This window comes from Colletes latitarsis, chromosome 2 (genome assembly GCF_051014445.1).
Source record: "Colletes latitarsis isolate SP2378_abdomen chromosome 2, iyColLati1, whole genome shotgun sequence".
In the NCBI taxonomy this organism is placed as follows: domain Eukaryota; kingdom Metazoa; phylum Arthropoda; class Insecta; order Hymenoptera; family Colletidae; genus Colletes; species Colletes latitarsis.
Window position 1 is genome coordinate 9,909,089 of NC_135135.1, and position 22,100 is coordinate 9,931,188.

The window sequence follows — 22,100 nt, forward strand, 5'->3', positions numbered from 1 at the left end:
TTGTAAGTCGCTTTAATAAATAATAAAAAATACAACAATCACTTAATAAGTTTTCTCAATTGTAAAAATATTGACATTTCCATATGCATAAGAGTCTACACGTATAATCGTTGAAATAATTTGAAATAATTGATTTTTTTAATAATGCATCGTGCACGATAAATAGTATGTGTAGCTTCGTATTATAAGATACGTAGTAATTATACTTACAAACATAAACGAATCTACCAGGCGCCCCTTTGCAAAATTGTTTAGTCTTATAGGATAGTGTGACTTCAACGACACCTGGTATCTGTCTTGGCGGAGTTTGTACTCTGATTGCATTTGGCGTGATTAACTGAAAACAAACAATAAAAAGGATTCATATCCAAGTCTGATGGATCCTATATCGGTCGGTTCTTTGTCTTTAAAATAAAATAAAAATTATTTATTTATTGCAAAGGTATTCTGGCTTTGATTTTGGTCACATTTTATATAAAAGGTTGAATTACACACCTCGCTCCAAACCAACATCGACCCAAAAACTACTTGAAGTCCATCGAAGAAGTTTTCACCAATGATTATTACTGTGGACCCACCTGACGTCCATCCTTCGTTTGGCGATATCGCTTTTATGCACGGCGTTTGGAGAGGTACGGGTGTATAGAGACCTAATTTTACAGAGATATAATATTACCAGAGGATCGACTAACTATAGAATAATTTACTTATCCAATGTCTTCTTTAACGAGCTTAATATTAACTACACGCAAGATGTCCCAGTAATTATGGTACATCCGGAAAGAAGTGACTCTTTGAGAAAAGATAAGTCGAAAATGTGAGTTAAAATTGTCATGTTTCTGAGAAATTGAATTTGAAAAATTTACGGGTCACACAAGCGACTGAATAAAATTTTCGTGCCCCGTCTGACCATTCTTTGCTATTTCTACTTACACTGACCAAGTCGTGCTCTATTGCTGCATCAATTTTTTTCAGAAATCGAACTACGCATTAAAAAATTTATTCCTTCATTTTTTACTTATTTTTTTCACATAGAATCATTCAATACCACAATTACTGGGACAATATATATGCGTAATAATATAAAGGATGAAATATAATATATTGCGATAGAAATATAGAATTGAGAGTTATAGAAATGAATTATCATTTAAAATTCTACTTTGTCGGTGTATCATTTAACATTTCCGGTTAATGCATTAATATCATGCTATTGTTAGGGACACACATACATATGTTGCCATACTGCTCAATAAGGTCATCCTCACCATACTGGTATTTCATTTATTACGAGTTGATTAGGTTTAAAATCAAATTTACGAAATATACATTCATATCTTGACGTACGTATGTAAATATGACTGTTTTATTTCAATATATGTATATAATAATACAAAATATTGTTTTTAAGCCGTTCTCGTACAATTACGAGTTGCACTCGTCATAAAGTTCAATGTACAGGGTAATTTTACTAGAAAAAATATAATTTTTGTATACGAGATCTTGTTTGTCGGAGAAAATCGATTTTGAATAGTATATTTGAATAGCACTGTAAGTAGAAACAGTGATAAATTGTCAGACGCGCCGGGCAAATCGTATCCAATCGCACGCCTATCCGACAAACTTTTGAAACCCAATTTCCCGAAAATAAAGCATTATACGAATAAATTGTATTCTACATTTTCGATTTATTTTCTATTGTGCTCTCTTTATTTTTGATATATTAAAATCCACGCATCGTAAAACAAATCTGTTCTTTTGTGATTATTAGATAGTCGATCATAATTAAAAAGAAAATTAAGTAATATACATTTGAAGAATTCCTGGTAGGCAATTGAATCGTACGACGAGGGATAAATATTTTCATTAAACGACGACAATCGAATATCGTTAATTAGAATAATTTCCCAAATGTCGGGAATCTGTTTTAATATATACCGGCGTTAAAACTATAATGTAACATACGCATTAATCTGGGGAATGAATTTATGGATAACGAAGATTTACGTTTCGAGTAATTAAGTTCAATATTTTGAATTACAAAGTCTGTACACAGAGACGAAAACTCGTCGAATATTCTGTTTTGTGAATAACTCCGTCATTTAGAAGCATTCTATTTAGTTATGATCGATGAAACAAATTGAATTTTACTGATTTTCGGATGCAATAAACAGAAACTAGAATTGAAAATCCTTTTATCGCAAATAAAAAAAAGACAAATTCGGTACGATTGATAGTTTCGTAGATAGGGACTCATTTGTAAACAAATCAGAAGCTGGCAAAACGATGACTTAAACTTCTTTTATAATCTCGCATACGTGCCTACGTGGTATTTTAATTTGATCAAATTTTGTTTATTTTTTGTCGTTTAAGATGTCGTTGTTTGAAAAATGATTACATTTTCACAGGAGGACATTCGTATTAAGACTTTAGTTTCAATACATGGAATTAGAAAATAACACTCTGTAAATGAGGGAAAAAAATTTTGTGTCGTTTAAGACATTGATTAGTTGATTGAAAAGTGAAGAAATTACATTTTCACAGAAAGCCATTCCCAACGATTTCGGTAATAAATTTGTGGATAACGATGATATCAGTGTCAATATATGAAATTAGCAAAATAATAATACTCTGTAAATGAAGAAAACAAAATTTTGTGTCGTTTAAGACATTGATTAGTTGATTGACAAATGAAGAAAGTACATTTTCACGGGAAGCCATTTCTAGCAATCACGGTAACGAATTTGTGGATAACGATGATTTCAGTGTCAATAAATAAAATTAGAAAAACAATAACACTCTGTATACGGAGTGAAAAAGTCGTAAGGGAGTTAAGTCGGAAAATTACGGGAATTTCCTTGATTGTACGAGGTGAACTGAGACGGTTAGTTAGGGGGATGGTATACGGAAAAGTATCTGAATATTCTGTTTATTCGGTCGAGGCCGAGTGGTAGATATATTTCTGGTGGCAGCATGGCAAGCAAACTCTAGCCACGAGGATGGGAGAAAGTAAGAGAGAGGGAAAATGACAGAGAATCTATGAAGGAGAACGACATCAGCGCGTAGAAAGAGAAAGAGAAAGAGCGTGGGTGGAAGAGACTGAGGGTCGGAGTGGCCGGAGAAGAGTTGTAACAAGAAGGAAGAGAGGGGGGGGGGCGATCGGGCCGTTGGTGTCTCTGCTTGGAATTTATAACCCAATGATATCATTTTGTACCCCAGCGAAGCCAAGCCACCCCCGGTACCGACCCTGGTAGAGCGGAGCCACGGCAGAGTGGCTGACATCATGGTATATTGCTTCCAGTGATGCTCAAACAGTTTCCACCCTGAGTGCTTACACGTAGTTCCGCTATTAAATCTCGAAAGCTTAAGAGATCTCGACGGTGGGCATCGTGCTCAAACGCTCGATACGTGAAACGAGATTCCTTCATTTTCGATTATTTGTATCAAAAAGTTGACAATTAAAGATTATTTACCGATACAGAGTTAGATTCACCAAGCTTTGCTTCGACTATACGACTCGGAGACAACCAGATAAAATATCATCTTTGTTATTCCTTTTCCACGCTGGTAATATTTTGTTTATGGGAACACTTTGTCTCGCGTAAATTAAGCGGCAACTTAAATACGCGGGCAGAGAATAGCGTTAAAGAGTTGCAATTTCAATGTAAATGGGGATTCTTGAATGGGACACGGGTATTTATTGCGTTCAATGTACAAGAAAGTCGTTAAACAGAGTCGGCCACGTTGGCAACCACTCCAGTAGAGAATTGTCGGACGAAATGGTATGGGGCAGAAACGTAGGAAGAGGTGGAGTGGAAGGAGGAGGGTTGAAAAGAGGGATTCAGTAGAGGAGGCCGGAACAAGCGTACCAACCCGGAATAAATAAAATCCCCCGTGCCATTACTGAGTGGCAAGGGGTGCTACTCTCTACCCCCGAACTCCTCTTTTACCACCAAACCGTCGTCGAAATCGAGGAGCCCGTTGTACTCTAACATGTTCAGTCCGATTCTCTCTGATCACTGTGAGATCGCGATATAAATGCTCGAGAACTTTGCCAGAAAAAGTTGCTTTCGCTTTCACCGCGAAACGGCATCATTAAGTTGATGCTTTACGACCAAACTGCTTTCTCTCCACAAACACGAATTTAAAATTATTTATTTCTGTTAAAAAACTTGTCTGTAATGAGTTATCACTTTTGTTCATTTCGAATTGAATTAATCAAATTTAATATAAACAAAAGTGATCATCCCAATGTCTAAAGATTCCGTTATTCGGCCATTTTTGTATTTATGTCGGATAGGGGAATCTCTACTGTAATGCTACTATAAGGGAGACAAATTTTTATAGGAACATGTCACGTATTTGTTTGACTAGAAGAATGTAAAATACACAAGACAGTGAATTAATTTTAGTGCACACCGAATTTAATTGTTCGCAAGAAATATTAAAAAATCGAAATTAAACTCGAAAGTGTCGTCGGTTTGTCAATACCTGTTCCAACGAAACACGACTTAATTAAAAATGATTCTCCGTGACATAATGAACTTTCGAAAGAGGTGAGGAATTTTTGGACAAATACAGTTACACAGTTTGTCAAAAAATTACCAAAGGCCTAAAAACGTGCGTTCTACGGTGGAATACGCCCCGAGACGTCGCTAAATTTTTCACTGGTGGACCCACGGTCGCGAGAATAGCGAAAGTCGGGAGGCTCGCAGGAGGTATTTTAAATTTAGCATTCGCGAACCAACACGCCGCGGCAACCACTGCGAGAAGAAAGACATTAGCGCAAAAAAAAAAAAAAGAAAAGAAAAGAAGAAGGGAAGGATCAATTCCGACAGGCTTTCTCTTCTTTCTTCTTCTTCGCGGTCGTTCTGCTCTTTGTGTACGGCGTCAGCCAACCGGATATAACCGGGGTAGAAGCGAAAAAGGCGCGGCAAGACGGAAAGAAAACTCGAAACGTGAGAAGGGACGGAGGAAATAATAGGAAGGAGGGAAAGCACAGAGAGAAACGTGGCGGGATCTCCCGTTTCCTCGCATCCCATTGATTTACATCTTCCCTTGGAGCAGGTAGAAAGAAAGGATGGAAGAAGAAGGCCAGGCGAAGAGGAGAGCGCGTAGTCGAGGGGTGGCCGCACGATATCAGCCGTTTGTATGCGCGGTCGACGCCAAACTTTGCTGAATTGCCCTATGACTCCTTATATCCTATCCTCTGAGCACGCCCTCTCTCGTCCTCTTACGATTCCACCCTCTACTGTGGCCCTCCAGTCGTTATACCGATCTCGAAGAAACCAACCCTCTCTAACCTCCCCCGTACTCTCTCTTTTTAGTCTAGGATTCCGACCATTCTCTCTCTCTCTCGCGACTAGACAACACTGTAACCTACTAATTTCCCATACGAAATCTTCACGAACAGCCCGATGAGTCGTTAACACACTGTCGACTGATCAGGGTGATTTTGTTTATGTTATATCATATTACGTGTGCTCGCAAATACACGTACCGCTAGTCTCATTTGTATTCGATTCACTACAAATGAAAAGAAACTCGTTTCTTATAATTTTTTTCCATATATTTTTAGTTTATTATACTGTAGCTACTTCTATTTAGAAAGTTGTTTTGAATCTCGAGTTAATTCTATTTATTTTCACAAAATGTTGTTTACTACATTATGCTTACTTCTATTCGTTAAGTTGTTTCGTTTCTCATGAATTCTTTCCATTTATTTTTACCAAATGTTGTTTATTATATTGTGGCTATTTCTATTTACAAAGTTCTTTCGTTTCTCATGAATTTTTTCCATTTATTTTTAACAAATTTCGTCTATTGCACTGTGATTAGTTCTATTTACGAAGTAGTTTTGTTTCTTGTGAATTTTTTCCATTTATTTATTATTTTTGTTTATGTTATACTATTTTACGTGATCGCAAATACACATACAGTTAGTCTCATTTGTATTTGTACATTGTAATGGTGATTTACTATAAATGAAAAGAAACTTGTTTCTTATGAATTCGTTCCAATTTATTTTTACCAAATGTTGTTTATTACATTATGGTTACTTCTATTCACTAAGTTCTTTCGTTTCTCATGAATTTTTTCCATTTATTTTTACCAAATTTCATTTATTGCATTGTGATTAGTTCCATTTACAAAGTTATTTTGTTTCTCATGAATTCTTTTCATTTATTTTTACCAAATGTTGTTTCTATTACACTGTATTACTTCTATTTACGAAGTAGTTTTGTTACTCATGAAATTTTTCCATTTATTTTTACCAAATTTCATTCATTGCATTGTGATTAGTTCTATTTACAAAATTGTTTTGTTTCTCATGAATTCTTTTCCTTTATTTTTACCAAATGTTGTTTCTACTACACTGTATTACTTCTATTTACGAAGTAGTTTCGTTTCTTGTGAATTCTTTCCATTTATTTTTGCCACATATTTTTTTTTATTACACCGTCTAGTTTTTTTTTAAATATTAAAGGTCGATGTCCAATTACAAAACCGATAGAGAGATGTAATACAAACAGTATACAATAGTAATACCAACACCAATGCGAAGTGATCTCACTACGTATTTCCTTATATTTATTCCTTTCAAGTTATTACTTTTCTATAAATGTTATAACGCACGAATGAAATCGAAATAATTATATAATAAGAGAGATTGTACGAGGCAGTAATTTTTAAAGATAAATGTGTTTAAACTAAAAAAAAATACTCGTGGAAAATATTACAGAAAGTTCGTGGTAAAATTAATGAAGAAATATTAAAATCAATTCTCGACAGAATTCCACCATTAATTTGAATGATTGTTTAAAAAAGAAGACTGAAATTTTAAATTGTTCGCCAACACTTTTGTAAAATTCATAACAAATCATAGTTTACCATATTTAGAAACGTTCGACGTTCATTCAAATTATAATATAACAAATATTCGATAATTTAAAAGTGTACCAATAATAACATTCCTAATGCCAGTAGCATTGATTAAAATTTTACGAATCTTTTGTTGCGAACAATTTTGAAACACTTTGCAAGTTTGAAGTGTCGGTTACCAGTGACCATTATGGCGGTCAATATGTTAAATTAAAATTTCTTTTTTAATAATTTTCAGTTTACTATTTCTCGATTATAATTTTACGTGAGACTTATTTCACGCGTGTATAGTTTGCAATACTTACTGTTGTATTCGCCGGGATCACTGGGATCCAATCGTTTCGCTCTGCGCCCGTGTTTGCTATTGTTGTGGACGAACATGTTGTCCGAGACTGCTAGTAGTGGTCCCTCTACTCCTACTTGCGTGGAAATGACCACCTGTTACAGACGATTGAAATTTGTCGATATGAGATTTTAGTTGAAAATTCAGTAAAATTGTGTGAAGAAGTATTTCTAGTCACGTGTGATAATATAAAACGATAGTGGTATATATTTGGTCTTTCCTGTAGTTGAAATAACAATAAGAAATTTACCTTGCCGTTAAAACATTTACGTTTATATTTCAGTACTGTATACTATTAATATTTATTTCAAACCGTAGAAACGATTATTAAACTGGCATTTTTTTTTACTTGTTACTTTGACATCTTGAAAATATAAAATATACAGATTTACGTAAATTAATACGAATAAAAGTGATGAAAAGGTAAAGATTTAGTAAGTAATATTTATTTGAGGTAGTAAAATTAAAATTGATAGGTTTCGTCTCAAATTTATTTCTCGTATTACTAGAGGTTTAAAATTTTTTGAAGGAAATGTTTACATAATTGTAAAGTCTTTCTTAATATCAGTTGATAGGTAGTAATCATATGTTTTAAAATAAAATTTTCAATCAAACGAAAAATAACTTTTAATGGCAGCAAGAGAAAAGCTAGACAATTTAGAGACTTTAGAAGTTGATTTTTTTTTAATTTATCGAATAAAGTCCTTTGCTGAAAAATATTATTTAGCATTAAATATAGAACTGATTATAAGAACAAGAAGTTTCTCAACTAAAAGAAGACAATTTTAGTTTCGTATCGAAGCGTAATTAAATTCAACCCTTTCAGTTTTTATTGTATGTTAAAATGTTTCAAGTCATTGATCAGCGAAAATCAATAGTACGCATGTACGGAAATTGTATCTCACAACACGTTGCATAATTTTATTTAGGTATAATATAGCTGCGTATATATGTTAATCATATCTCTTGTGAACAAGCAATGCAGTTTGATTTGCTGCATCGCGTTATGTATATTCGCCATGTATTTCGTGACTCTCGTGTTCCCCTATTTACATGTATGATAGGCACTATCATATAAATGTATGAACATAATCTCATTAAAGCTGTGCCTTGGAATATAGCTACATTGTAGAATTAAAGCAAAGAGTTATGGAATCAAATGCTTGCTCTTGTTTAAATATTTTATACTGACGATACTTCGTTATTCATGCCTCTAGACTTTCAGTTGCATGTATTATTATATAATCACGATCTTCTTTCGTGGAACAAAAATTTACCAATATTTTTGTAAATCACGATGCAGTAATTGTTTGGCCTTTACAAAGTATTGGACAAAAATATAAGACACTTACATTTTGTGTATTTAAAAGAAATTTACAAACGTTTATACACATTCTATCAAGAATGAGTATACAAAAATCTTAAGTTTGTAGGACATAAAACAAAAATGTTGGAGAAATGAATGATAATTTGAGCTGACTTTATTTTATTAAAATGTTTTACTAAATGTGGCATTAGTATTTTGACGAGATCTCCTTTTAGTTGTATAACATTCAATAATCATTTACAGATTATTTCGTATAACAAGTCACTATAAATATTTTCATTCGTCACAATTCATTGTGGAATAAGATTTCATTTAAAAACATACACTCCATATCTATATACATGGAACAGCTGTATCGACTGTGTAATAATTTTTACTGAATACTAACTAGAAGCATCGATTAGAAATTGTATTTCGAAATAATGCCAAACGATTCCTTAAGTAAAAAGAAATCGAAAAGTCCTTTACCTTTTACTATTTTACAATCTTCGTTTCCGAGATATTAACAGTTTAAGTTTATTGGTGCAACTTACAGTGCGCGTCATTTAAATTCCAGTCAGCTGATCGCGCGCATGCGTAGACACGATTCACGCACGAGCAATGCCTAGCCTTTAATTTCTTATATCTCGACAACGAAGTCTCAGATCGTAAAGTGGTAAAGGACTTTTCGATTTCTTTTTGCTTAAGGAATTTTTACATTTTAGTTAGTCTCATTATTTTAAACAAATAGTTACTGACAGATGCCATAAGAATACAGAATAGACTGTCTCATAATTGTATCCACGAGAGTCAGCTTATGACATTTATTTTCCTAACTTTAGTATTGTATTTTCTTCTAATTTAACGTTTTGTATACTCATTCTGAAGATGATAAAATATAGAGTACATAAAATACAGTTTCCTTCTTGCAATAGCTTATGCAATTATATATTTTTTTTTGTAAATCTCGCAGCAATTGCGTGGAAATTAAATCGATAAATAATAGTTATGACAATTCTATATTTGATGCGTTTTATTGGATCCTGTAGCGGATGTACGTATTTTAGCGCGTGAAAAGTTTGGGTAAATTGAAACAAGGCGTACATTTAACCTCGAGTTTTCCGGACGCAAACAAGGAGACGATGATTTTTGGGAGAAAGTAGAAAGAACGTTTATAAAATCGGCTGGGCGGTCGGTAAATGCTGAAACTTTCGTCCTTTTGCAACTTGGCAACTTCGTTGGCTGGTTGGCCGTATTACCTGGCGCGTAACATAGTGCGAATTCGCCCGGCACAAGCGTGAGTATAACCTGACGGTCCTTCGCGAGTGAAATTTTCCGAGGGAGAGAAAGGCGTACCGCTAAAATTTTAATTCGCAACTTCGAGTAATAAGCAATTCCTAAACAAATTTGAAAGCGCGATAACAACTTAACTTTGGTTTACCTCCGCCTAGGCATTCGGGCGAATGTATATTAGGATAAACGAACGCGCGACAAACTTCGAAAATTACGTAACTGATTATACACGAGCGTTTCTAACGGCAACTTTGATTCAACTTCGATTCGCGTGATAACGTTGGACATTTTGCACTAATCAGGAAAAAATAGAACGGAAATGTGAAACGAAATTTGATCGTACGAAGCTTTGTTTTCGAGATAATCGACTTTGTAAATTAATCGGAGCAGACTTGGACGTCGGTGTAAGTAGAAATGGCGATTAATGGTCAGACGTGCTCCATAAATATTCGAATTCGATTATCTCGAAAACGAAGCATGATACGAAACAATTGTAGTCCACGTTTTCGATTCATTTTTTCAACCCCTTTCCGACCGTACCATGATACGTAGCATTTGTTTCGAAAACAGCTGAAAATTTTAGCGAAGCGTGGAATTACTGATCGAAATTCGGCCGTCATGCGAGTCACGACTCATGAAATTATAGGGGTGGATGGACGGAGACGAGAACAGTAAAAGTCCTCCGCAATCGCGTGCCACCCTATCGTCGTATAGCGCGTCTGCGGATGCGTAGCTTCCACTTGGAGGCATTCTTTTTTAATTTCCAAAAGGAAAAGAAGTTCGTCGAGGAAACGAGCAATTTCTCGATGGTCGGCCATCGTCGAAAGTTGAGATCCCCCATCCAAGAGACGTAATCCAAGGGGTTGGCAATTAGCTCAGCGCGGTATCAACCAACCCACCCCTGTATCCGTTCACCCTTCCACCGTATTACGGTCTCTTCTACTCACCGACAGCCGTATCTCGTCACTCCGCCAGTGTCTATTTTGAGAGACAAAAGGTGAAATTAAAAAATAAATTGCCAAAAACATCGTACTTTTCCTTTCTTCCATTCGATCTATCCTTCTTGCTACTGTCCTGCAACTTTTCTCTTTCGAAATAAAAAATATACGAAAAGCTTCCCATTAATTTCTTTCAATACAAAATTAATTTTAATAAGTTTCAAAATTTCAAAATACAAAACAGACGTCGAATTTTGTAGTATGTAATCGAGATGCCAATATTTATTGTTCGGAAAAGGAAAGGAATTAGCCGACTGGATTGTTTAACTGCTTCGACCAATCAACCCCTCGCTTGCCTGAGTTCGAATATTTTCTTTAAATTAGGTACACAAGTTCTTTTAGGCCAAGAACAGCGTGCAAAGAATGATATCAAAAATATCACGTCACGAAATATATAAAACAAATATTAGAGAATACAACATCTATGAAAATGCAAGTTTTATTTCAGGTCTGAGAGAAGTTAATCACAATTAACCGTGATACAATCGGAAAAGAAGTGACAAAATGAATCGAAAATGTGGAACAAAATTTTGTTGTATGCCTCGTTTTTCAATATAATTTAATTTAAACATTTGTGGGGCATACGTTTGACTAAACAGGATTTATTTATCGCGTCTGACCATTAATCCTTATTTCTACTTAGGATGTTGCCTAAGTCGTATTTTATTGTTCCACGAATTTTTATAGTCCCTTTCTTGAAAAACCAAGTTTAAAATTAAACAAATTTGTTCAATATTGTTGTTTTCAATGTCAATAACTATTATCGTTGAAGGGAATTTATTTCCTTCATTTTACTTTACTCTTCTTTACTATGAGTTACGTTATTGATATTGGTTATCAGTCACTCGAATCAAAAAATGTATTGTTGACAATACTAAATCATGAACAACAATATAAAACAAAAACTTTGTTGAATAACGATTGTGAGCGTCTAAAAAAATTTCTTTTGCCAATTACTGTTATGAGCAAACGAATAAATTTTTAATATTTCATAAATAATGTTTATTGTGTAACCGAAGAAGTTTAGAAATCGGTTTTTTAGTTACGTAGTGTCTTGAAAAATTTGCTTTCGACTTTATATTTGTTATGCTTAAAATTAAGTAACGAACAAGTGTTTATTAGTGATGTATTTCATGTAAATTTTTAGAATAACTATTATTTTTAATCCCCAGTTTTGACTAGTTACAAGATAGTAAAATCGGCTAAAATCGAATCGTTTTACGCCATCATCAATATTAATAAATGTAAATGTAAGTAGAAATAACGAGCAATGGTCAGACAGACACGACAAATATTTTAATTTAATTTTCTCGCAAATAAATCTTGTAATTATATAACTATGAATCATATAATTATTATGATAAATATTCCGGCAACAAATTATTTATTTTTATATAAAATTTTGTATATTTTATATAAAAAATTAAAACTAAAAATGTTTGGTCGCAGAGAAATGTATTTATATTCCTATTTATATTGTTTATTTTTTATTTTTTATTTGGTACTAATTTGTGCTAATTTGTACATAAATTAATGTGGAAAATTATCATCTAATCTATTAATATGATATATTTAAACCTTTTATCAAGTAGTATTCAAAGCAGAATGTTACAGTTTACAAATTTAATTCATGATTATAGTAACGACTTCTAAATCATACCTATTACTTTGTTATTAATAAATATAATTGCAATTTAGTGGTGAATATATAACTTAACCGAAGAACAAAAAGTATTGAAAAAATGACAGGCATTTTGTTCTGTAAGTTCTGTAAATATTTAATAAAAAAAATACCAATACTTTCGTAACTCATAAAAATGTAATAAGTTTTTCTAGACGATAATCATAAAAGTTAAGTAGAAACACTAAAAGTTGTCATGATTCTATTATTACAAGAGTTGTTAAATCATATCAGTATAATTTGTGAACTCATGTTTCGACATAAATTTTGTGTCACGTATGAAAAATATAATCCAGTGCATAAACTAAGCAATAGATTCATGAAAATCGTGGTAAAAATGTATTATTTATCATCAATTAATTCTTGTTAAAACGTGTTGGGTTTTTGTGTTTTTTATCGATAAGATATTATTTAATCACGATTATTGTATATCAGAAATTTTGATTCCGTTTATTTCCTTATAAAATATGTTTTCGTAAACAAATTTAACTTCTTAACCATATAGTTTAACATTTTTATTCACTTTTAAAGAAGGTGAGATTCAGGATTGTGTAAATTCTACGTTCGATGCTGTGTTATGAATAGGCTTACAACAAATTAAACGTATCCTGTTTTCTTAATATTAAGAAAGGATCTTCGCCAAGTTATCGGATCACTGAAGCATATTTGATTATTTGGACAGTTACCCTACTGCGCGTTACGATAACAAGTTTTGTATCCTTGTAGCAACGTAATGTTTCGGTAAGCTAATAGAAGATTGCTTCTGGAGAGTTTCACTCATGAAAGATTTATATGTTAACTCACCTGGAAGCGTCTCATATCGCGTGGGTTGCCGGCATTCTTAAGGCAGTTCTGGTTGCACTTGAGAAAGAACTTAAGGAAGAATCTGAAAGCAGAATGAACAACAGTTAAACGGTTGACAAGGTGCTTAACGCTTTTCAACGTTGAGAACTTAATTAGAACGTGAACTTGCCCGGAAAGTAAGCCTGAATATTGCATAAGCCAATCGCAAGCCCCGTTCTACTCGCCTCTATTATTCAGCATTTCTCTAGATTAAACCCCCGACCACGTGTTCTTCGACCTTTAGGACCGTACGGCATTGTATAGTATGGCAACTACGTACCTACTATGTCAGTTTACCGAAATGTCAAAAGGTCCATTTGTCTAAAAATATACAGTCCCTCACAAAACTATTGGCACAGGCCTCTTATTAAATCTTCTCCTAAAATACTCTCTCGAGCCTTCGAATCACATGGAAAATTAGTAACGATAGAAAATGTATAGGGCAAGTCGTTTTTACCGAACGGTTTATCCAAGCAAGAAAGTTAATTTTTATTTCAAACGTTACAAACGTTTCAATTTTCCAGCTTAAGAAAATTGTTTTCTGCAGTCACACATTAATTATTACGTCCCTTTATATTCCCCAAAAAATCCAAATTAATAACAGTTTTTCTAAAAAAATTGAATTATATCGTCTCTGTTTAATCTAATTTTTCGTTTCAAACCTATAGAATGGTCGAAATCGTGAAAACTATAACATGACATTTTTCTTTTACTACATTTTACAACAATCAGAATGGCTAGTTGTGATTATTTTACTTTCAAAAAATTTCCGCATACTTTACAAATATTAATAAATGCGTTATACCAGTACAGTCTTTTGTCAAACAATTATCAAAAAGGATTTAGAAATACCCTTTCAAGAATCAAGACTGCCTTTTCGTAGATTGACGTCGATAAAAAATATGAAGCTTCTGGAAAAATATTCTAAAGCGAGAAGTGACAGAAAACATCGCGTATGGGATGAATGTTGATACGCGTGGTGGAGAGGGTGGTGGAAAGAAAAAACGGGTTTCGGTCGAGAAGCGAACAGCTCAATTTTCATGAATTATGTAAAATATCGGGAGATATTGAATTCGAGGAAATTTTTGTAGGTGCGCGATATCCGTGTTCGCGCTGACGGGTGGTGGGGAGGAGGGTGGCGGTTTGGATGAAGGGTTCGTCGAAGAGACACGAGAGGGTGAAACGCGAATAATCTCTATAGATAGACTGAGATAGACGCAGAGAGTGGGGAAACCGCGTAGGAAACAATCAGGAGGACCGAGACGATGAGGCGGTCTGAGGGACGAAGGGGTAGTTTTCTGGGTGGCTGGTAGGCCTCTCCTCCCATGGGACGCCATTGTCATCCCCTGCGGAGTGCGTCCATACGATTCGGGACTCCATCGAAAAATCAAACGCATACCTTCTACTGGCGACGTCCGCTTTCTTCTTTTCTCGTTTGCGCGAATCGTCCAAGCGAAACTGTAGGAGGAATTCGTCGACAATTTCTCTTTGCCGCCTTGTTCCTACCGATACAACGTTTCTTTCCTGCTTGTTTGCGTCGGTCATTTCACGAGTACTTCGTCCTCGGAGACGGGCACAAACTTGGACGACTATAGAACCTAGTGTCCGACGGTTTTCGCAATTGAGAGCGATGGAACTTTGAATTTAAATTAAATGAAAATTACGATAATCTGATACTCGTTGGTTTATTTTTACGTACATCAGAGCACATTAAATAATCGTTTGAATGACCACGATTACCTTTAAAGGATTAAATAACTGTTTCAAACTGTTACTTATCGGTTCTGATTGAGAGACAGTTATGAAGAATCTTTGTAAGTCTGATATTTCGAAACATGTCGGTTTTGATTTCGGTTTTAAAGAATCTATATCGGTTTTATATGCTATGGCTGTCATATTTAGGTTCTATATCAATTTTGATATCAATATTATATTAAAAATGTTAATATGTATGAGTAAATAATTCCAAGCGTGGAAAAGTATTTTGCATTTATGTGATTGGAGAAAGAAGCTTTTCTCTTTCAATTTTGTTGTCAATATAATTTTGATTTCTATTAATTGTAGCATTGTTTTACAAAAAAATGTTAATATGTATATGTAAATAATTTCTAGCGTGGAAAAGTACTTCGTACTTAGGTGGATGAAGAAAACCAGTTTTTTCTTATTAATAAAAGAATGATGCTGTAAAATTCATTAATTTGTTTACCAATTTATAAATGTTTACTTTTCTTTAAGTTACTAAAAATTATTTATTTTGTCAAGAGTATGGTCAAAACCATGGTACATTTTAGAACGGAGTTTTAATTATTTCAAGAAGTACTAAAAGCACTACCTCTAATGATTTCAGGTAATAAACATGGTTTTGTTCATATCAACTTATATTAAACAGTGAACTAGTAGTATTAATCTATTCATGTTCAATTTTAATCGCTAAAAGAGTTCTGTATTGTTTCTATCTGTTTGCAAAATTCCTGTCTTGAAGATATCGTTAGAGAACAGCTTTTAAAAATTACAAATATTAGTGTTTAATCCATGGATGAGGCGTGCTCGTTCGGATTTTGTTAAATTGCACAAAGTCTGCCGATTAAGACTAAACTCGAAGAACCACCCCTGTCTTTAGGGGACTAAACGAGACGAATTGGTTTTTACTATTTATTTAAAACTCAACAAAATGTATAAGTACGTGTGGGAGTCTATATTGCAACGAATCTCTAGCGAATCTATGTGTCTATTTTTCAAACGAAGCTATTTGGTGCTGAAAACGATCTGATCTGGCGTTCCGCCGTTTGCCAAACACTTTGTGCACCCCCTTCCAATTAGATTCGTTCCTAAACCAACTTTTTAATTTGCCATCAGAGTACGAAATTGACCCAATGAAGTTGATATTTTCATAACATATGCAGTGAAAATAAATATCTAAAGGTTCCACGTGCATGTTCGCGGGTCACAGGTGAAGAACCGTTGCTGTACAAGATATACCGACAAAGTTTGGCCGTTAAAACCTGCGACGCCCTGTATAATCAGATTAAATTTTTACCCCGTAATGGTTTCGATAGAGATATCCCGCATTAGCGAACGCGTGTACGGTCCGTACATAACCGTTCATCCCTGACTACCTAAACGACACTTTTATTGTCGTCCTGTGCAAGTTGTCAACCGAGTCGGACGTTTGGCACGAAATCCATACATATTCGAAAAGTGAAAGGGAAAAATGAAAACGGATCCGGATCCCTCCGCGTTCGTGTAGAGAGTACGGAAGGGAATGCTGGCAAGATATAAAGAGGGAAGGAAGAGGAGGAGGAGGAGGGGGGTGGCCGGAAACGAAGGGAGGACACACAGAAACAGAAAGGGAAAGAAACGTATCGATCTCCCGGTACATGCTTCTCCCGTATCTATCCGTATCCGAGAGCTATACTCTCGGTTCTCGTGTTAACGGCTGCAGTTGGCCGCCCTTGAGCGTCGAGCGAATTTAATTCCGTTTACTCTTAGAAGGCGTTAAGATCTTATCGGGATGCTGGATGGGTATTCAAAGCATTGTACTTTGGCTTATCGTCGCCTCTGGATCTCGCTCTAAACACGATGTCTCTGTCGACCCTGAAGCACCCGGAGAACTACGATGGCATCTAGTTTTTCGCTGATAGGGACCTCTCTTTGACCTGCCTACGTCACACATACTGGACCAGATAATTGAATTTTACCTGTTAACGCTCGCACGGCGGTTCGTGGGTCTTCTTCGACCCGGATTACACTTGTTTCTTACTCATTCTTTTCGTCTATTTTCTGAAACGTTAATGTCTCTGGTATTTATTGTACATTCTGTGAATGCTTGTATTTTATTGGTATTTTAAGAGTAATAAAATATGTATTCTTTCAATGAAACTCGAAAATATTTAGGACAAAATTGGGATCACTGTGTTTTCTAACAAGTGGATTAAATAAATATTCTATATTATTATAGGTTAGAAGTCTAGATATATGAGTAAGATATGGGTCTGGAAAGACCCAGTCAACGGCGTTCGAATAACTATTTTAAGTCGTTTAACCCTTCTTCGAACAATCGTTTCGAAATTTTATAAAGAACATTCATTTTCCATTGTGGAGACTTGCTGTTGTAGGAAGAAATGAGCAAGATAGCAGAAGGAAAGAAAAGAAAAGTGAAGAATTTTTTTCCCGAAAGTACGTAGGATTTCTGGGGCATCTGTCTTCGCCAAAAATGATTGTAATTGACCCTAGCAACTAAAACTAATTTTTTTAGAACGATTTGAAAAAATTTTGTTTCGCTGAAAAATTTAGGCACCACCCCCCTGTCGATTTTCCTTAAAAATTCGTTTTTGATTTTTAGTAATTGTGTTTGACGCTCTATAGAAAAGTTGTCTAATACTTTTTTGTAGGTATCCATGAACACTACTTCAGAAAAAAGTTTCATTGAAATATATTCGCTATAGTAGGAGTTATGGTCGTTTGAAAATTGAACCATTTTTATGGGGTTTTTCTCATTTTACGGGGTCAAGGACCAACTTTTCGAATATTTTTACGATTTATACATATTCTACACTAAAATGCGCGTAGTTTGCTTTTTTAAACATTAAAATCGTCCAATCCGTTCAGAAGTTATGACGTTTTAAAGATTCGCATGAAATTTTGGGCTGACATTTCTGGCCAGAAATTATATTTTCGGTGAGGAATTTTTTTCTCGAAAATGTGTAGGATTTCGGGGATATGTATAATGACCAAAAATGATCGTAATTGCCCACTGTAACTAAATATAATTTTTTAAATATAATTTGAAATTTTTTAATTTCGTCGAAAAATTTGTCCACCTACCCCCGGTTGATTTTTCTTAACAATTCGTTTTTGATTTTTAATAATTTCATTTGACGCCCTATAGAAAAGTTGCCTAATACTTTTTTGTAGATACCCATGAGCTCTACTCCAGAAAAAAAGTTTCATTTAAATATATTCGCTATTGTAAGAGTTATGGCTGTTTGAAAATTGAACCACTTTTATGAGGTTTTTGTTACTTTATGGGGTTAAGGAACAAATTCTCAAATATTTTTGGAATTTCTACATATTCTCCACTAAAATACGCGTCGTTTGCATTTTGAAACATTGAAATCCTCCAATCCGTTCAGAAGTTATGATGTTTTAAACATTCACATGAAATTTCAGAGACTCATTTCTGGTCACACGTCATATTTTCGTAAGAAATTTTTTTCTCGAAAGTGCGTAGGAATTCAGGGGTATGTCTACTCATAGAAAGTGATTGTAATTGACTCTCATAATCGAAAATAATATTTTTAGAGTGATTTGACATTTTTTAATTTCGTCGAAAAATTTGTCCACACATCACACCATTAATTGTATGTAAAAACCCATTGTACTTCAAGAATTGTTTTTATTACGAGCTACTAGCAACTTTGGAACAATTTTGAGGCATTAAACTTAGTTGTAGTGCAAAGCAGTAATAAAATCCTTTTCTTAAAGGATGATAGCAGAAAATGGCCATTTTTTTTAAATATAAATCTTTATTAACATTTTAACTGTTATTCTATGGTGATAGTTTCGATTGAACGAAACCATTAAATATCGAAAGATTTGTTACGTCATCGCGTTTAATACTACAATTTATTTTTGTTTCCAATAATGTTAGAGACGATGTAACAATTTTCTCTCGATGGTCAAACTTAATTCGATCGAGGTAAGAACAAGGAAAAAGAAATATTCTCTGTTCCCTGTTTAAGTGGGACTCATAGACGAAACTAATCATTCGTAACACTACGCTTCGTATATCCACGTTTCTCTATCCCTCTTTTCTTTTCCATTTGGGAGTCGTTTTCTTCCATTCTGTCCTCCGAGTATTGGCTGTTAGGAACTAATGGATTGTGTTACCGACTGATTCAAATGCGAACTGGATTTCATTCCAAGCTTGATGGGGCGACAGTGTCGACGATGTAGTAACGCGAACACGAGCGAGAAGGGTGGAATGGCTAGTTTCTTACAGGGGCTAAAATTCGATTTCGATCATCTATTAGATTTTTCTCCTTCGTCGATGCTTTTCGCGAGCTTCCGCCAGTTTTCACGACAGAATCTATTTTGTATCGTCGCTTAAAACAGCTGGTTGGCGCGTTTCACACCCTCGAAACCCTGGATCGAGTTGAAGATCGTTTCAACTATGAAGATTGATACGGTTTGCACGAATATCTATGGGCGTAAATGCAATTTCCATACATTCTTTAGTTACCATTCGGCAAAGCAAAATTTCGTTCAAAGCATTGAACTAATTTATTTTTCCATTACTAAAGTCAGTCATTGTTAGCATCAGTTTCGAATAAATTATTGCAACGTTACAATTTGCATCCCTTCTATTCGTATTCCACTTATTAAGTGTTTTCAAATGCTACATAAAGAAGTCTATCAGCGTTTCATTACTTTTTTTAAATCGTTCTTGCACTGTCCTTTTATTCATTGAATATTTCTTACAAACATTTTCATGTCACTGGTCGCCATCGTTGTATAGATAACGCAGCAACAAAATAAATGAAAAGTGCAATCTAAACTTTTTACACCAATATCTCACGCTGTAGGAAATTGTAAAGAATACAAAATATTGTTTACAATTTGTTGACCACTGTAATCACACTTTTGTAAAAAGCTTTGTTATCGTATAAGTCGAAATGTTACGATCGACCGGGATTCCCTCCGCAAAGATTGCCTGAAATCTTAATTCGTGCGAGAGTGGTCGTTATTATGTCGATGGAAACAATAACGTATTGTAATTAAAGCGTTTTATGGGCGAATACATCGAGCAAATCGATTGATTCTAGCCAGATTGGCCGTTTGGCTGCTAACGAATTGACACGGAATAAAATATACAGAGGCAGACCCGATTCAGAAATCATTCCCAACCTACTCTTCCGATGGTAGCATACCATTCCGTAGCTTCGGATAAAATGAAAATAAAACGAAGCAACGCGGGAGCGGAAAGTGGAGGATTGTGTGTGATAGGAGAAAGGGAGACGGGAGCAGGAACGACGTGTAGCGGGAAACATGCACAGTTCGCTGTTTCCATTTCTACGGTACACAACTTTGCAACGTCGGGATGGATGAACGAATGAACCAGACAAAATAAACGACGCCAATGGAAAAAATACGCTAAATATTGGAGGTTCGCGAAGTGAAAAAGAGAGAGGACAACGGGAGGGGGAGAGAAGAGAAACGGTGGAAGGGGAGAGTCAGGTAAACAAAAGGCAAATGAATTCAATCAAACTTTGCAGTAAATCATCGGCTCCTACGCAGCGATTTTTTAATATTCCTCGTTTACCAATTAGCAAGTTTTTTCGCCGCGTCGAAACGAACACCGCTTCCTCCGCGAAAGCAATTCGTGGTAAAAAAAAAAATTTTCGACTGGTCAGTGACCCGATTGGAAAACGCGTTTCGCAAGGTGCGGTTCAACCGCGCGAAAAGATTTTTTTTTTTAGTGTATCGAGAGCTCGATTTTTCTGTGGAACGATTACATGCAGCGAATACGATACAAAATTTTGTTCGAAGCTTGTAGCAATTTCATTTCAGTCCCTCTATCTCGAGCAGGAGCTACTGATTTAGCCTATTTTAGTTTTTAGATTTTAAACACGGTTTGTAGATCTATACAGCAAATAAAATATGATTTGTAGACCAGTGTCACACTATACGTAACATGTTTACTCAGAATATTCAGTACATTCATTTCTTCAAAGATAAAAACATTTAAATGCAGTGTACATGTGTGATTTATGACACCAGTTTTATGGTGTAATTATCCTTTTCACATCGTGCTTGTAGTATGGGACAATTTTCTTTGGTCTTCATATAAACAACAAACGAGTGTTTTCGAAATTAAATATTAAATTTAACTCAAGAATAATAATTGTATAGTGTGGAAAAATAGTAAATGTATCGAACATCAAACCATTTGCTCTAAGCATATTTGTTTACTGTCAAAATGAGAGAAACTTTAAATTAAATGGAATATTGCGAATTATTGTTAAGATAAAGATTGGTTTCTATTTAAAAAACGAAAAGAATCGAAATCAGAACGCAAACAATTCCACATTTCCATGAAATCTTATATTAAAAATTACGAAAGGAAATACATCGAGGGTGCCTTTGTTAATAGAGAATAACAAATAGTTTACTGTTGTGAAATTTTGTACAGAAGCGTTTATACGTTGACACGCACAGGGGGTGCCAAGTTGCAAATAAATGTCGTCTGATGTAGTAAATATGTTTCGAGCGGGGGGTGAATGGATATAGGAAGCTTACTCGGGGACTTACGCGTAATAGTTCCAAATAGGGTAGCATTACGCGTATCAGAAATCCATTTTCTCCTACGTCGGAAAATCTTTAATCATGTTTTCGCTTCCCAAAGTATATTCCCTTCTTTTGCCACTCTAAAGGAGAAGATATAGCGCGGTGAAAATTGGCGCGAATTTCCGAACTGTCGCATTTCATTTCATCTTTCGATAACTTTATATTTCTTTTAGCTTAGGGTAATAAACACGAACCCTCGTCGTCGTCATTTTTTGCAACGAACCTTCGATCAAAATTCGTTGCGATTGAAATTTTTCTATGTGTTTTATAAAACGGTACGATTAAACGTCGAGAACATATTCGCGTAAACAAATTATCGTGATCGTATAAAAATTAATCGAGCAAACTTCTTTTTATAGTGTGTTGTTGCACTTGCTAGCCAAAAATTTGTTCGTAGCAAACAATTTG

General features: G+C 34.7%; 1 protein-coding gene across 4 annotated transcripts in view; it reads right to left on the minus strand.

Moving 5' to 3' along the window:
- Positions 1–22,100, minus strand: part of Kn (EBF transcription factor knot) — a 171,252-nt gene that overhangs the window by 12,623 nt on the left and 136,529 nt on the right. For all 4 annotated transcript variants that reach the window (XR_013081743.1, XM_076782927.1, XM_076782928.1 and 1 more), the window contains exons 7-10: positions 13,308–13,389; positions 7,188–7,320; positions 496–650; positions 211–337 (exon numbers count right to left, since the gene is read on the minus strand). Coding sequence is in view for 3 of the 4 variants with exons in the window: in XM_076782927.1 (XP_076639042.1) it covers positions 211–337; positions 496–650; positions 7,188–7,320; positions 13,308–13,389 (497 nt within the window). In the remaining variant the exon portion in view is untranslated. The remainder of the gene's footprint in view (positions 1–210; positions 338–495; positions 651–7,187; positions 7,321–13,307; positions 13,390–22,100) is intronic.